The sequence below is a fragment of the Phascolarctos cinereus genome, unplaced genomic scaffold (assembly GCF_003287225.1).
Source record: "Phascolarctos cinereus isolate Bilbo 61053 unplaced genomic scaffold, phaCin_HiC Scaffold_726;HRSCAF=1367, whole genome shotgun sequence".
NCBI classification, from domain to species: Eukaryota; Metazoa; Chordata; class Mammalia; order Diprotodontia; family Phascolarctidae; genus Phascolarctos; species Phascolarctos cinereus.
In genome coordinates this window covers 228,972,898-228,989,871 of record NW_027556098.1, presented here as the reverse complement: position 1 = coordinate 228,989,871, position 16,974 = coordinate 228,972,898, and the positions used below count along the sequence as shown (strand labels likewise).

At 37.7% G+C, this 16,974-nt stretch overlaps 2 protein-coding genes across 7 annotated transcripts in view; one reads left to right on the top strand and one right to left on the bottom strand.

The window, feature by feature from the left end:
• The window catches only part of DPP4 (dipeptidyl peptidase 4), a 296,755-nt gene that overhangs the window by 170,018 nt on the left and 109,763 nt on the right, over positions 1–16,974 (bottom strand). The window lies entirely within an intron of this gene.
• SLC4A10 (solute carrier family 4 member 10) overlaps positions 1–16,974 on the top strand; it is a 373,505-nt gene that overhangs the window by 353,931 nt on the left and 2,600 nt on the right. For 3 of the 4 annotated variants that reach the window (XM_021004923.2, XM_021004925.2, XM_021004921.2), the window contains 2 exons: positions 7,314–7,381; positions 10,142–10,258. In XM_021004923.2, coding sequence (XP_020860582.1) covers positions 7,314–7,381; positions 10,142–10,258 — 185 coding nt within the window. Of the gene's footprint in view, positions 1–7,313; positions 7,382–10,141; positions 10,259–11,073; positions 11,114–16,974 lie in introns of all 4 variants that reach the window. The other variant, XM_021004924.2, reaches the window with a different exon arrangement.

The window sequence follows — 16,974 nt, the reverse complement described above, 5'->3', positions numbered from 1 at the left end:
AAAAGGTTTACATACAAAGCTTGCTGAATGTGATCTTCCCAGCCTTTCTAACCTTTCATTTATTATTGAACACACCAAAGCAATAACTAATATCTTACTTTCTGTGACTGCCTGGTTTTTATCTTCTTTTGAATGTCTATATTTCATCACCTCTGATGAGACAACCATACTAACTGCTTCATTATTATAATTAACCCACCTATGACTCTCCTCTCAGATCATACCTTATACTTTAAACATTCTCCCTTTCCAACTTACCAAGGTCATTTTATTCTCTCATTCTTTCCTACTTTTAAAAATTATTCCCCTTGAGATTCTAGAGCAAAATTTTGTTCCTCCAAAAGAATGTTCTTCATTCAAGTACATTAAATCCCTTCCCCCTTTATCTCTCCTTGGAATGATGAGAAAGTAACATCTGTTATATGCTTTTCTTCTGCCCTCTACAAGATAAACCATGGTACCTTACTTTCCATCTTCCTTTAGATTTAACTATTTTCACTATTCCAAACCACTCATATGATATATTTTGTAAAACCACAGCTGGACATTCCATAGTGTTTTCCTTTTGAATGTGATTCCATATGTCTTTCTTGCTGGTTTTAACTTCTCTGAGAGTGGAGGTCCTGTCTGAGTAACTGCCTTTTTACAGCACATAGAACAGTACATTATTCCACTAGCCGCTGAGTATGTTTTGACAACAAGAAGGAGAATTTTAAAAACAGTAAAAATAATGCCTTAATTTATAGAGATATTGGTTTCCAAAAGTACTAAATATGATTAATTTGGAATGTCCAAATTGCACATGTGTACACTAAAACAGAACTTTGGTATGAGACAGAAAACCCAGAGCTATTATGGAGAACAGATCCCCTGTGTCTGATTTAAACCATTAACCATTAGGTTTCTTGCATTCCCTTCCCTCTTCTTTGATTTATTAGTTGTGAAATCTTTGACAAGTCATTTCATTTGTTGGACCCTCATCTATAAAATGAAGGGGTTGGACTATAATAACTGACATTTCTATGGTGCTTTAAGTTTTGCGTAACACTTTACATACTTAATCTCACATGAAACTCACAACCACCCTATGATATAGGTATTATAGCTACCCACATTTTAAAGCTACAGAAACTGAGACTGAGGTATGTTAAGTGGCTTACTTGTTCATGGTCACACAGTTGGTAAATGTCAGAGGCCAGATTTGACACCAGATCTTCTTGATGCCATGTCCAACATTTAATCTAAATCTAGTACTTTACTGACTATGTCATACTGCTTGTAGATGACTCCTAAGGTCCCTTCCAACTCTACTCTATTTTGGATCTACTTTTGTTTAACTATAATATGGGAAGAAAAATAAGGCCAATGACAGTGTTGAAATAATCTCTTGTTGAACACAAAATAAATTCCTGACCAGTGCAGAGATAATTATGCATCTGACAGTTGGAAAGAACAAAAGAAGCATAGAAATGTTCATTCTTCTGCTTGAAATAAATATTAAAAATGTCCAGTCAATATGGAGAGTAGGAGGGTTAGACTAAAAACTCCCATGGGTTTATTTTCAACTTTGTCCAGCAGACCTCAGCATTTGGCTTCCTGGAGACTTATGGTATCAACAGCAGGATGGAGCCACTCAAAAGAACTCATTGTGTCTTACTGGGTTTTTCCTATTCCATCATTCAGTTTTCTAGCATATTGTCCAATAAGATGATAAATGGATCAAGGGAGTTGTCAAAATGCTTTCTTCAAAATATTGCATTTATCCGATAGTCTGAACTAGTAGAGCAACTTCAGTAGAAGTCTGGCAAGATGGCAAATTTCAGGAATGTCTCTAATGTAACATCTAAGCTGCTCCCTGAGACTCGAATTTAAAGCAGGTTCACCTCTTGTCCTTCTGATCATAGTTACAAGTCTGTACTTTTATCCTGTGGGGTTTTCCTCCCAGTAACATACTTCCGGTCTCATGGCTTTGAGAAAACATTAGGTTGACCTTAAAATTCAATAATGAGCTAAGCAGAATAAATAGCTACACAGGCCAGTCCAAGGTCGCAGAGCTTCTGTTCCAAATTTCCATGTGCTTCATGCATATGCATATGCATATGTTTCAGTTTTTAGAAAGAAAGGATTATAATCAGGGTAGAAATGAATATTGGAACCCTGACATTTTACACATTGCTCTGTGTAAATGAAAGACTTAAGAATCAAATTCTGGATGTCCAAATGCGTCTGAAACACCAGCACCCTCCCTAGTTAAATATTTCTCAGGACTTAATATCTATCAAATGGAAAGGATTTTATATATTTCACTAATGAGGAAGAATGTGGGTGCATTTTTTGACCAAGTGGATTACAGAGTCCATTTCAGACAAATCTCATTGACTTCTGTTTTCCTAGAGTTTGAGCTGTGAGGAAGTTATAAAGTCATGTGCTTTGTGTTGAGTATAAGTCAGTTGAATATTCACCATGTATGGAAGCATTAGAGGAGAGACAAAAAGAAATGGAAGGCAAGGTCCTCCAGAAACTTATAGTCTATTGGAGACACATAACACTCACAGCAAAGAGACTTAGGAAAACCTACAAATGCACCCATTGAAGTGGCAATCATTTGAGTACTTGGTGGCTCAAAATCCTAGGGCTTGGTCAGGAAAGGTAGAGGCTAGTAAGCAATGTTTAATGAAAATAAAGAGAAGTAATGGAGTTGAAAACTAGGAGAGAATCTCTTGTCTGTAGAAACTTTTCCAAATGTAGTAAATGGATGCCATTGGGAAGACTTTCCAGAAGTCTGAAAATGTTTAATTTTCAATAAATGCCTATGTTTTCAAAGGATATTGAATGAGCTTCTTATTCTGTAATTTCTTAAGTCTTTCTGAACATGTCCTACCCAAACCATTTTTTAAATTATCAGAAAAAAAAATGTGGCTTTGTACCTTGTTGGCACTGTACAAGGGGGTCCAGGTAAGGCCCCCCTCTTTTTTTTTTTTACCAAAACAAGTCTGCACCTTCATTGCAATTTAGGCTTAGAGGATTGCTTGGGGCACTGAGTGCTTTGGAGATTTGCTCAGGGTCTCTCAGTCCATATGCTGGGAATCCAGCCACCAATCCACTAAAGCTGCCTTTTCTTCTACCATATGGAAATGGTTGCTCTTGCTTTTCTGGGCTTTAAAATGTGGTGCTTAATGATACCTTAGCAACTTAATGATAATGGTAACAACAAGAATAATGTCTTGTATTTGTAGAGGTTTTAGATTAAGAACGCTTTCCCACTTGTCTGCCTGGTCCTTAATTCATTTATAGTTTAATGACTACAAGAGCCCAGGAAGGGGAGAGATAGAGTAGCATTTATATAGGACCTAAGATGTACCAGGCACTGTTCTAAGTGCTTTACAAATATTATCTCATTTTATCCTCACAACAGCTCTATGAGATAGATGCCAATATTACTCTCATTTTATATTCGAGGAAACTGAGGCAAACAGAAATTAAGTGACTTGCCCAGGGTCATACACATAATAAGCATCTGAAGTGTCTGACTCAAGGCCCAGTACTCTATCCATTATACAATTCTAATGTGACTGAGACTCTTATTTTTGATTTAGAAAGTGGTCAAATCAGAATTTTTATTTGCCCAAGGGTGAAATTATGCTTTGGGCATCTTAAGGACCATAGATTTGTTGGTTTGTGTAGAAAAAGTCTCATTTTATAAAATAGGAGTAATAACAATTTAAACTTATCTAAAATTTTACCATTTACAAAGTACTTTCACATATATTCATTGATTATCAGAACAGTTCTCAAACGTAGGTAGTGCATTTCACAAAGGATAAAACTGGGGCTGAGCTTTTAAGTAAAGATTTACTCGTGGTCAGACATCTTAAAGACAAAGCAGGACTTGCAACTGACCCTTGGTCGGAGATTTCTGAGAAGTCAAGAGCTCTTTCTAAAACAACCACTTGCTCCTCAATAATGACAAATGTCGACTATTTCTTAAAAAGAGCATTTGCAGGGAACTATGACACCTAAGAGATATTCTTATCTGTATCACAGATTTGATAAAGATTATAGTAATAAAGAAATGAACAAGGAAAAAAAGACTATACTACACACACACACACACACACACACACACACACACATCAAAGCTCAATGTCGTCAGCTTGATATTCCCATCTTTAAATCTCATTTCCCTCTACTTCCCCAATATAAATCCATTTGTATCCCCTGCCACCACCACCACCATCATCCCCCCCCCCCACTGTAAAGCAAATGCCTTATTCTATGGCTATCTAGGTCCCACTTCCCCTTTGCAGTTTAGCTCAAATCTTACCTCTCCTCCTTTGTGAAAACCTTCATTGACTATTTCATCTCAAGGAATTTTTCTTCTTTCTGGATCACTTTTTGTCAGTGATGGTTATTTGGCAGTTATAATTCACTACTTGGCACCACGTTTATATGCTTTGTTCCCCCAACTATAGTGTAAGCTCCTTAACAGAGTCCTATAGACTTCACATTTTTAAAAACTTCCTCTTTGTGCTTTATAGGTACTTATATGTAGCTCAATAAATGTGTTGAAATAATTGGTTAATTGACTGATGTTGGGTTTGTCATTTAACTTTTCCAGGTCTCAGGTTCCCATTTCTTGCAAAAGAATACCAATATCTATCCTTAGTTATTAGTGTTAAAAATGCTTTGAGCAACTAGGGCTATCTATTTTAAATGTGATTATTCATTTGTTCATATTTGCCAAGTATTTGCCAAGCACTCAGACATCCTTGGGAAAAGAGCTACCGTTTAAATGGTGCTTTTAAGTTTTGCAAAGAATTCTCTCTCTCTTTCTCTCTCTGTCTCTGTCTCTCTCTCTCTTTCCCTCTCTATATATTAATAAAATTTCATTTGATCTTCATAACAGCCCTATGAGATTGACACTATTATGGTCACCATTTTACAGATGAGGAAACTGAGGTTGAGAGGAGGAAGTGACACTGTGTCTGAGGCAGTTGGAACTCAAGTCTGTCCTGCCTCTAGGTACAGTGCCCTACCCACTCCTCTACCTAGCTCCTCAACCTCCAAAGACCCTGGATCTCTTACTATTCACTATAGAATGGGATTATGCATAAAGTGGCTGAGCCCCATCATCAAAGAGGGCTTAGTAACTGAAGTGATTCAAGGACTTTGTTGCAAAGCATATTTTTACCTTTGAGCCCCTCCCATAGCATGAATTCCCAGAATGGCATTATGGCAGAGCTGCTTCCTCTAACGTCTGTTCTTCCATAAGGTTGATATAAGTTGGGGTAGTGATTGCCTTGAGGTCAATCCATGTGACTGACCCCTTGTGTTTGAGTAGATGCTCCTCCCAAGAAGCATGCCTCTTTTTTTTTTTTTGGTTTCCTTATTGAGATGCCTGAGGGACGCAGCATGCAGTCTCTGTGCTCCTGCAGGCCCACCCAGCTTCCTTCTGGCACTGAAAGCAGCCGATGCTCTGCCACCTTTCTTTTCAGATAAGCATGACTTGGAAAAGCTATCTTTAGAGGTGATGAGTTTTTGTTTGGATGGAATTATGACTTGTATAAAGCCCACGCATGCTAACAAGCCACAGAGTGCAAAATAATTATTGAAAGTAATTTGAGAGAAAAGTGGAAAATCATCTAAGGGGGAAAAACATCCTTGTTCTCCAAGCTTTGGTCTTGGATCTCCACCTTCAGGTTGACTGACCATTGTTAGCTATGACCTCATCTCTGCAAGATTTAGACTTTTTTTTTTCTCACTGAAGTACTTGATATTTTATTCAGAGTTAGAAAGAATACACCACATATAATGCTTATCATTCACTGGAGAACCATGGAAAGAAATGTTGCATTATAGAGAGAGCTATCTCATTTGGGAAGCGTTCCTTCAGCATTCAAGTCTTTAACTCATTTTCCAGGGAAGTATGACTTTTGAAATCACTTTATGATTTTCTTGTTGTCATACATTCCACTTTTATTTTACTCATCATGTGGCAGGTGTTAACTTTCCACTTTGGCAGGATGCATTTGCTATTCTCCCATATTCTCCGTGATAAAATTATAGGTCAGAACAATGTATATGCTATAGCCTATTTTATTATTATTATTATTTTTGCAAACCAGCTATCTCCCAAAGCCAATAAACTATAGCTAAGTGCACAACACTTCTGAGGGCTGTTCAGGTCCAAATGTAATATAATGTACCCTGAGATAGGACTGTTAGTGATACAAATGCAAATTATCTGGGTTTTTATGTGGTAAGCACAAATATTAATGAAATCCATCATAAAGTAGTTTTAAGATAGTCAAGCTTTGACACTTTCATCTTGGTAACAAATAGAATTGAAACAGTTTGCCCTGTGGTCAAGAGTTTAAAACTGATGATTTGATGACCAGCTCAACAATCTTAATGATTTTACATGGTCCTTAATATTTCTTCAAATTTGGGGAATTTAGTTGGCCCCTTTCCAGACTGGCACATGGACTCTGAGTCATAACCTAGAAATGTCTAAACCTTCTCTTTGGGTACAGCAATAGCAGTTTGTTTATACTCAATACCATAAATAACACAGTATTCCACTTACTATATTTCATAGTAGCCATTAAGGTTAACTTTATCTGGGCAGCATGGATTCAAAGCTCTGCAAGGCACTTGATCGTTTATGTAACAGAGAAGGAAAATGCTTTCACCTTAGGAGCCTCATTGCATTATTATTATTGATTATGATCTCTCCAAATGATCTTTTCTCCTTTTCTTGGAAGGAGAAAAAAATATAATTGCAAAAGAAAACTTAAACCATGGGATTTAATGCTGGACAACCCTTGAGAAGAGCCCTAGACCATTCCTCTAGTCTTTAAGCAAGCCTGCATTTCAATCACCTCAAAAAAACTCCTTCCCCTTACTTGAAAAATATATGGAGGAGTACATCCCACAAACTCCCTTGATAATATTCTGGAACATAGTCCAAAATCTTGAAGTCCTCATTACATAACAGTAAATTTAGTTCACAGTTAAAAAAAATTGGTATAAAAACTCTTTTTTGAAAATGAATCAGATTTTCCATTGAGTGACATGAAAAAGATTGTTGTTAACACTTAAATTATAGCATTTGAGGTAACACACCCTTAATTACTTGTGTTCTTGGTAACTGATGTTTTATTAAAAGAACTCATGTTAACATTAATAAATACAAAAAAAGGAGAGGTTCTTAGGGTTAATAAGCTAACGAAAGATTAATTCATCCCTGTTCTTTAAAGTAAAATGGAGAACTGTCAGGTGTAATGTACTGACTTTGAATGTTGTCTTCCCAGGAAGAACAAAGTATGTTAGCCATGGAAGATGAGGGCACAGTGCAGCTCCCACTGGAAGGGCATTATAGGTAAGATGCTTTCTTTAATGTACATGCTTAATCTGTGACCTTTAAAAAGCATCATTTCTGGCAACAGGAAAAGGCACTGAAAGCACAATGAATTCTATTTTTGAATTTGATAAGCAGATAAATTTCTATTGTTGCTGAAGTCCAGAGATAGCATGGGAATCAGGAGACCACACTTGAATTTTAGGCCTAGCTTTGCCACATTCAGCTGTGTAACCTTGGATTCTGTCCCTCAACAATGTGATTTCACACACTCAGTTGTGTGAATTTGGGTAAGTCACCTCCCACTCTGGTTGGCAGCTTCCTTAGAATTAAACATATCAACAATTGGACTAATCAATCCCTAAAATCTTACCACCTCTTAAATTCTTATGTTTATATTCTCTTTGAAAGTACCCTTGGTCTAATCCACTCAGAAAACAAGACCAGACTTATTAAGTCAAGCTTCATTTCTCAGCCAACAATTAGACAGCAAGCATATATTGCTTGCTATATTCCAGGCCCACTGCTAAGAAGGATACAAACAAAGACAAAAAAAGTGCCTACCCTCAGGGAACATGCATTCTAATGAGGAAGAAAATATGTAAATTACTAGTAACATAAAGATAGAGAGAAAATAGCTGGAAGATAATCTAAAAAGGGAAGACATTAGCCAGTAGGCAATTGGGAAAGGCTCCTGCAAAAGATGGGATTTGAACTGCTTGAAGGAAGTCAGGGAAAGTAAGATGCAATGGTGGAGGGTCATGAAAGAAGGTGAGTGCTAAAACTTGGAGACAAGAGATGGAGGGTTCTATGGCAAATTTAATGGTTACTCCCTAAATTAGTTACCTGGTGAATATATTAACCCTTAAACTCTTATTCTGTGTACCAATTTGTCTATGAGAACTGTCAGTGGAATTTCAGCTCAGTTCCTGACTTAAAAGACTTAACCATCCCAATGAGATCAGAAATTCCTTTAAAAAAAATCTACAAACCACAATTTTTCTCTTTTTGCACAAAGTTGCTTCAAAGGGAATTTCTATTGGCCTTTATTATAGCTAATATAATACGTAAACTATGTAAAATTTTAAAAGTGTGTGTTGGGGGCAGGTAGGTGGCACAGTGGAAAGAGCACGGGCCCTGGAGTCAGGAGGACCTGAGTTGAAATCCGACCTCAGACACTTAACACTCACTAGTAGTATGACCCTGGGCAAGTCACTTAACTCCATTGCCTAGCAAAAAAACAAAAACAAAAAAAAATTGTGTGTTGATGTACATCATATCACTCTCCCAAAGGTAGCACTCTTCAGAGCTACAAATACCTATTTATCTACATATTTCAGCCCTAAAATCTATAAAGAATTTCCAAATATTTTTTCAGAAAACTATATTTCTCTTTGCCACAACTCTTACCTTAATTTTTTTTTTAATTTATGACTTTGTGACCATATTTAAAATTAAATTTATACTATCAAAATAATTCTGGATAATTTGGAATCACATTAATAAAAAACGGCTTGTCCCCATGGAGGCACTTTATATGTGTTGCAATATTAAAGAATAAGATAGAACAGAAACATTTTGCTTTACAGGATCTAACATTAAAACTGGATTCTAGGATCTTTTATGATTATTTACCCCTTAAAACTGAGCGTAGGTAGCAAAAGGTGTTTCTTTCCCTCTTAGGGACTTAGTGAGAATTATTGTGGAATAGTGGATATAGAAATAAACTCAGAAACAGGAAGACCTAATTTCTAGTCCTAACTCTGAAGCATATTTGCTGTGTGACCCACAGAAGACCCATAGAATTATAGACTGTTAGAGTCAAAAGGGGTACTTAGAGCTTATCAAATATAACAATCTCTCCATCTTACAAACTATAAAACTAAGGTCTGGAGAGGCTAAAAATCTAAACTTTTTGAGAACAAGAATTGTTTCATTTTTTTGTCCTTGTATCCTCAGAGCTTAGCACAGTGCCTGGCATTTAGTGCTTATTAATTGACTGCCCACAATCACACAGTTAGAACATCTAGTGTTTCTTCATATGACCATTGAGGAAGAGGGAACTAGAGAAATTGACTCTCAACCTGAAGATATTCATTAAGCATTTATTAAGTGCCTACTGTGTGCTAGACAGTGTTGGATGCTGAGAATACCAAGATAAAAAAAATGAAACAGTCCTTTCTCTCAAGGGAATTACATTCCATTAGAAGCATGAGGAAAGCAATAACTGCTCTTCTCAACATGAGGTCCAGCTGTGACTTGTGCATTTTCCAGCATTTTGCTATGAGTCATCCTATTCTGTCTGCTTGGCTTCTGTAATCTCCCTTCTTATGGTTCCCTATCAGCAGCATTCTGGCTCCTTGCCATTGCTGTTTAGTTGTGTTCATTCTTGAAGCAGAAGTTATGGACCATCCCAAATTTGATCCTGAGGTGCTACCTTCCCAGAGTGCACAGAGTCTGAGACAATAAATGTCATGACAGTAAAGGTCTGCAAGCCACAAGGAGAATTCTTGGGTGCATGAACCACACACCAGACTTTGGATAAGGAAATCACTGCCTAGAGTCGATGGTTTACATGCCTGGGATATTGAGAATTGGTTTTGGATTTTCATTTTTCATGATTGTTTGGTTTGAAATTAAGAATCCCATAGAAGACTGCAAAGGTTTCTGACACAGACAATATGTATGCTTTCCTTGCATTTCATATCATTACTGGACCACTGGTACTGGCAGCCTAAGTAGTTAATATTTTTTTTGTTACTTTTGTAAACTCCCATCTAGAGATGATCCATCTGTGATCAACATTTCTGATGAAATGACAAAAACAGCATTGTGGAGGAACCTTCTCATCACCTCAGAAAACTCAAAAGATAAGGAGTCAAGCTTTCCTTCTAAAAGGTTTGAATTTTTTAAGTAATAACAGCATGATGTATTAATCTCAGGCATTTTAGAAGCTCAAATCACTAGCTAAAGAAAAAAAATCAATTTACCATCAAATTGAAAACTTAAGTTTGTACTAAGAAATCTTTAGAATTGAGGCATAAATTATGTTTAGAAACAAAATTAAGATGCTTCCAAAAATTTCTTTCTCAGACCAAAAACACCGTTTGAAATATTTCCTAAGCTGTCATTTATTCATCTGAGCCTCCTATAATGTTGTTTTTCCTGATCTGCTTCAGGCAAGAAGCACCATAGATATTTGATGATGTTTTATAGTTCCTAATCACCACCACTCTTTCCCTCCTTCCCACATTCCACATGTAATGATTATATTGGCTTCCTAATTTTACCCACTCCACCCCACCTGCTCATTTGGGGGTCTTCACATAGTGCCCACTAGAAAACTTGCAATTCTTGGAAATCCTAATCTCTCCCTCTCTGTGTGTGTGCATGAGCACATGTATGTCACTTGTAGGCAATTTCATGTGCATGTAGAAAGCAGATTTTTGCCATTGAATTCCAACATATATCTGATTTTTCTGATGAATTTCTCTGACTTCATAACTCAGAAATGAAATCACCCCACCTTCCTTGATGCTGAAGCATAAATGGCAGCCTGGGGTCATGGCAGTATTTCTTTCTGCTTGAGAGTGATCAAGGGATTTGAGGAAACTAGCTGCAATGTTTTCTATAACTGATATTTTCTTTTATTTCCAAAAGTTTTCAATTAACTTTTTCTACCTGATTGTTTCATATTACATTTCCGTCATAAGCTCCCCTTCCTAAATCACTCTAGAAGCTGATTCCCCAAAGGTAAGACCCTCTCCCTCAAACCTATTCCTTGATTGCATCCCCTTATGTTAAATGGTGTCTTCTAAAAACCCGATCAGCCTCTGTATTCTGTGTAAGTTTTGGGGAGGCAAAAGGCATGGAGTGCCCTAGCTTCAGGCCCACGTCTTGAACTGAAACACCCTGGGGCAGCTGGTCAAATGCTTCAAGTGGGTTTGGAAGCCCACCTGCTCATGAGAGTGTAGACAAAACCCTCATCCATCAATTAAGTAATGTTCTTGCCATGGTATACTAAGCAATTCAAGCCTGGCATTGGTCTTTTTTACCTTAGAAGGAAAAAAAAAAGAACACCTTGATTTTTTAAATTGCATAAACTGGGCACCTCCCCTGTATGCACTACCCAATGCATCCAAACAAACACCAGGATTCTTGCTTTTTGGAAATGGTCGAGAACATGGGTACAAGAGAGGGTCTGCTTGACACTTTACAGAAGGAATAAAAAAATAGTAAAACCTGCACCTCTTGTTGCTGATTTTTGTCACCCCAAAATGGCATGCTGCTGCTTCAATGTTGTTTCTCTTCCTCAACTGCATAAACAAGACACATAGGGAATCCAGAGAGGCTCAACTTCAGAAGTTCACAGACCAGCTCACTGATATCTCTCCTTTTGTTTTGTTTTGTTTTATTTTTTATTGCTAAAACACGAAGTGACTCATTAGTTATCACCACAGATTTTTCATTGCTTGTTCTCTGTTTCTGGGGGCAAAAGCCTTTGTGAGTTTCTCCATTTGGTTCCATAGATGTGACTTTTTATTCTAAGACCTATTTAATCTCAGTATTCAAAATAACTCTGTCTTGTAGTAGAATGATCCATAATGCTTCTGTGACCATCTAAGAGTTTTGGAGAAATATTGAAGGATTCTAGAAAGGGGAGCTGTCTACTTACATAGAAATCTGTTTTCTTGTATTGACTGATCCTAAAGTCCTAACCAAAAAAAAAAAGTCTTTGTAAAGACATTTCACTAGTGTTCAGTGTGAAGGCCAGGCTTACAGGACAAAAATGAATGATTTTTTAAAAAGCATTTATTAAGCACTTACTATGTGCCAAATGAAAGGCAGGACAAGGAAGCTATACAAGTAAGGGAGGACAATCTGGTTTGTGGAACTGCTTACTTCAGGGACTGTTGTGTGTCTTCCTGTATTAACTAGACCAGCAGTCTAGACTGTCCATCTGTTTTGCTGTGACTCAAGCCAACAGTTAATGTGTTCTAATGCTAAGTGTTCTAATGTTAAGTGTTCCTTAAACTAAATACCAGATCCAAAAGTTTTCAAGTACTGCCCTTTACCAGAAAAGATTATTTTTTTAAATACTTCTCCAAATTACCAGCATATTTACAGATTGACTTTGGAGAATAACTCAATGTAATTTTAATACACTCCATTTAAAGGAATCATTCTGGAGTGTAGTCAATGATGTCTACTATTAATGACCAGTTATGGGTTCTCACTGATGCAGTTTCAAAATATTTCTGGAGTAATAGCTTACACTTAAAAAAAATACTTTTTGATGTGTAAAGTGCTTTCACATAACATGTCCTCACTTGATTATCACAGTAACACTGTGAAGTAGGGCAAAGTAAGTATTATTATCTCCATTTTGCAGATGAGAAAACTAAGGACCAGAGACGTTAAGTGATTTAAGTCAGATGATTAGTAAATGGAAGATCAGTGTCCAGGAACCAAGACTTGTGACACCTAATATAATCCCTTCCCACTTTACTATACTACCTATACTACACTGAAGTGAAGGTTCAGCTAGTTTCTCTGCATTCCAAAGGGTAAACCTCCCAAGAGAAGATTTCTTACATGTCTTTTAATGCTATTCAGCTGTAGAGCTATGGAATCCCAATGGAAATAGGTATTCTCAAGAAATTCTGAGAACAGTAGCAACATTATTACACTTAGAGCCAAATAAGGGCATCAATGTAGTATGCCACAAGCATCATTCATTCATTTACTCATTCATTCACCTGTTAATACAATGTACATTTATTGAGTACCTACTATGGGCAAAGGGGCTGTGTAATGTTTATACCCTGGCATAACCTGGCAGCATGCCTCTTGGTGTAAAAAGGCCTCAAGGTAGAGTTGGTAGCTGAGGACTTGGATCTTAATTACCTTGAGAATATTAACACATTAGGTTCTGGAGTTGCACCTTGGATCTCAGTTGATGGCAACAGAGCTGGTAGCTATTTGCCCTAGAAGACACTAGAGTGTGAGGTTTTGTGCCAATTTAGGATATTTCGGTGTGCCTTTTGTAAGTGAAACTAACTATAACAGTTGTATTTGGCAATTGTTTCATGTACTTTCATCTATCAAATACTTCAGAGAATTCTCAAGGGAGATTGTAAGAAACACCTTTAAATAACAGCACATCTGATCAAAGGGTTCAATTTGTGTCATGCAGAAAATACAAGTGATGTACAAGTATTGGTTGGTATTAGTCCAGCATACTGGATGGGTCATTTGAAATAAGTCCCATTTAAATAGCACTATTTCAGTTAGGGACAGTTTGAAATGGATTATCCAGTTCAGTAATTGCCAAGTCCTGTAGCTTTCAAAATCCACAAAATTCCCCATTAAGTAAAGCACTAATTCAATTCAGTGAAGCATGAAAATAACAGTAGATGACATAGCCTGGGGTGTTTCCTAAATGAAAGAAAGATTATATATAACACTAGACTTGCTATTCTGGTCCTTGAAGTAATCCTCATCACCCCCTTCAACAAATACTGCATGCCAATGAGCCCCCTTTGTTTCTTCTCTGTTCTAACTGTATTTCAGACAACATGAATTTGTAAAAAATATAAATAAATGATCCAAGGCAGTTAAGAGGACTAACTGTAAAACCCATACCTATGACCTAAAATCTTCACTGCCATGATGCATTAAAAATCCTTAGCTGGGATTGAGTCTGGGGTGTAGTTTTGAGAGTGGACTTTCATCCAACTTGAAGTCCATTGCTTCACAGAGACTGCTATCCACGGAATTAGAAGGAGCTACATAAGAACCTACTGCTATTGCTGCTGAGCAAATGTACGTAGGAATCACATATCAGTAGCATTAGAGAGGAGTGGCTAAATGGCTCAGTGGCTAGAGCACTGGGCCTGAAGTCAGGAAGAACTGAGTTCAAATCCAGCCTGAGGCTCTTACTAGCTGTCTGAGCCTTGGCAAGTAACTTGATCTCTGCTTGCCTTAATCCGCTGCAGAAGTAAACCACTCCAGTATCTTTGCCAAGAAAGCCCCATGTATGGTATGGTTCACAGGTTTACAAAAAGTCAGACACAACTAAGTAACCAAACAAGAGTTAGAGAGGGAATTGTTTTTTATGAGATTCAATTACTTGGATGCCTCGAGCACATTTACTCCTTCCATCGTATCCCGATACTCCACTCAGTGTCCTATTATCTTTAATTATCATAAGGAAAAATACTAACCTTTCCAGGCAGTGAGGATGAACTGGCAGAGAATATCTCTCCTATGCATCACCAACTGCCTTTTGGAAATCCTGAACTGTATCCCTCAGACATTTCAAACTCGGTATGTCAAAAGCAAAACTCATTATCTTTTTCCTGAAGTCCTCCACTTTTCACAATGTTCCTGTTATCATCAAGGGCACGATGATGTTTCCATTCACCCACATTTGCAATCTCAGGAAGATCCTCAACTCAATCACTCTTGCCTCACCTACACAGTCTGTTGCCAAAACTTGTTGCTGGAGCTCAGGAGAGACAATGTCTCAATATATAGATCTGAGAATCCTATCATAGAAACTAATGAGATTACCAATGGAGATGGAGAGAGACAGATGGACAGAGAGAAAAGAGAGTAGAGAAGGAGCCCCCGGATAGAGCCTTGGGGAACACTCATGATTAGTGGGCACAACATAGATGAAGATCTAATAAAGGACCCTAAAAAAGGAACAGATGTACAGGTAGGAGGAAAACCATGAAAAAGCAGTGTTAGAAAAACCTAGAGAAACGATATTCAGGAGAAGGTGATCAACAGTAGCAAATGCTTCAGAAAGAGGATGAGGACTGGGAAAAAGTCACTAGAGCTGGCAATCAGTGGTAACTTTGGAATGGGCTGTTTCTGCTCAATGACGAAGACAGAAGCCAGACTGCAGAGGCTTTACAAGAGAGTGAGAAGAATGAACTAGAGACACCTACTGTCTCTGGCTTTCTAAAGGAATTTAGCTGAGAAGGGAAGGAATGATATGGGTTGTTACTTGTTGAGAAGTGATTGGGGAAAAATGAGCTTATTTTAAAACTGAGAGAAAAATGGGCATTGTTCATAGGCGGCAGGGAAGTGAGAGATTGAAGGAAGATTAAAAAAAGTGTAGATAATAGCGGGTACGGGTAGGGGGGAGGACCTGCTGGAAAAGACAGAAGTGTGGTAGGTACCACATTGGGTACAAATCTATATAACACACAGGCCTTGGCATTTCCCAGAGACATCCTCTGGAACGTTAATGGCTGCTAGACCTCTGCCTTTTTAAAAGTGGGGTGCATCCCAAGTGTAGTGCACAGAGCAAAAATAACTCACAGTCAGGTAGGACTCAAGGAGATGTTGTTATATTGAAAGTCATTAAAACTTGTCACATGGAAAGAACGGAAGGAGAAGAAATTGAGATATGCAGATAGAGGATTTAAAAATATAGAATTAAGGTTCTCAGCACATCATGTGCATACTGTCACCCTTCCTCATGAGAAAAGCAAATGAAAGAAAAGAAAGTCGTTTCGCTGTGACCTGTAAGTGGTATGTGCTGAGGCATGTGGCAGGCTCCAACCCAGGGTGCCACAGATGCTCACACTAGCTCTCAGAGATCTGGCAGCCTGCCATGAATGGCAGAAGCTCGGGCACTCCTTACCTGATGGTGCCTGGTGATGGTGACAACTGAGAAGGGCTGTTTCTAGCAAAAGTGGAAGAATAAAATCATTCTAAAGCACTTTCAGAATGCATTTGACAATGTGAGCTATTGGCCATGAAGGAATTAGTAGCTTGAGGGCTAAAAATTAGTATTAGGGATGTGCAAAATCTCTTCAGTCAGGCATCTTGGTCAGAAGTGAGACTCTGTTAACAAGAACAGGGTGGTAACTGCTGCAGGAAAAACTATGTAGAGGCCCATAGTTAACTAAGGCTTCACTTCATAATCCAATTGAATCAGCATTTATTAAATGCCCACTATGTACAAAGCACTTTCTAGGCATTAGAGACACCAAAAAAGAAGCAACCTATCACTGAAGCTTACATTTTATGGAGGAAGAAGATAAAGATGTAAATAGATAAAAACAGACAAATATAGAATTGAAAAGGTACCACTAATAACAAGGAAAGTCCTAAAAGAATTTTCAGTGAGCCATGTCTTGAAGGAAGCTAGAAATTCTAAAAAGCCAAGGTGAGGAAAGTATATTCCAGGCAGGTGCAAAAACACAGAGTGGTGAGACATAAGCCATGTCCCCAGATGCTTACAATTCAAACGTCAACATAATACGTTTTTTTTTTAAATTAACATTTGCCAGACAACCAGCTAATGTAATAGTGGGAAAATTTTTGAGTCTTGAGGGAAAAAGAAGAGAGGATAGTGTTTCACAGTAGGTATAGATTATTAACAAATTGATTTGGAGAAGAAAATAAGATAAAAACCCTTTTCAGACTATGCAAATTCAGAATATAAGTGAATGGAGTGGCCATTCTTCTGGCTGTGAGGCTTGGTCTTCCCAAGTGGACATCAGACTGCTGGAGGACAGGGTGTTCAGTTTTTTTGATGGAGTGTCATCATTCTCCACAATGGAGGAGATGTGCCCTAAGGGACCAAGACATGT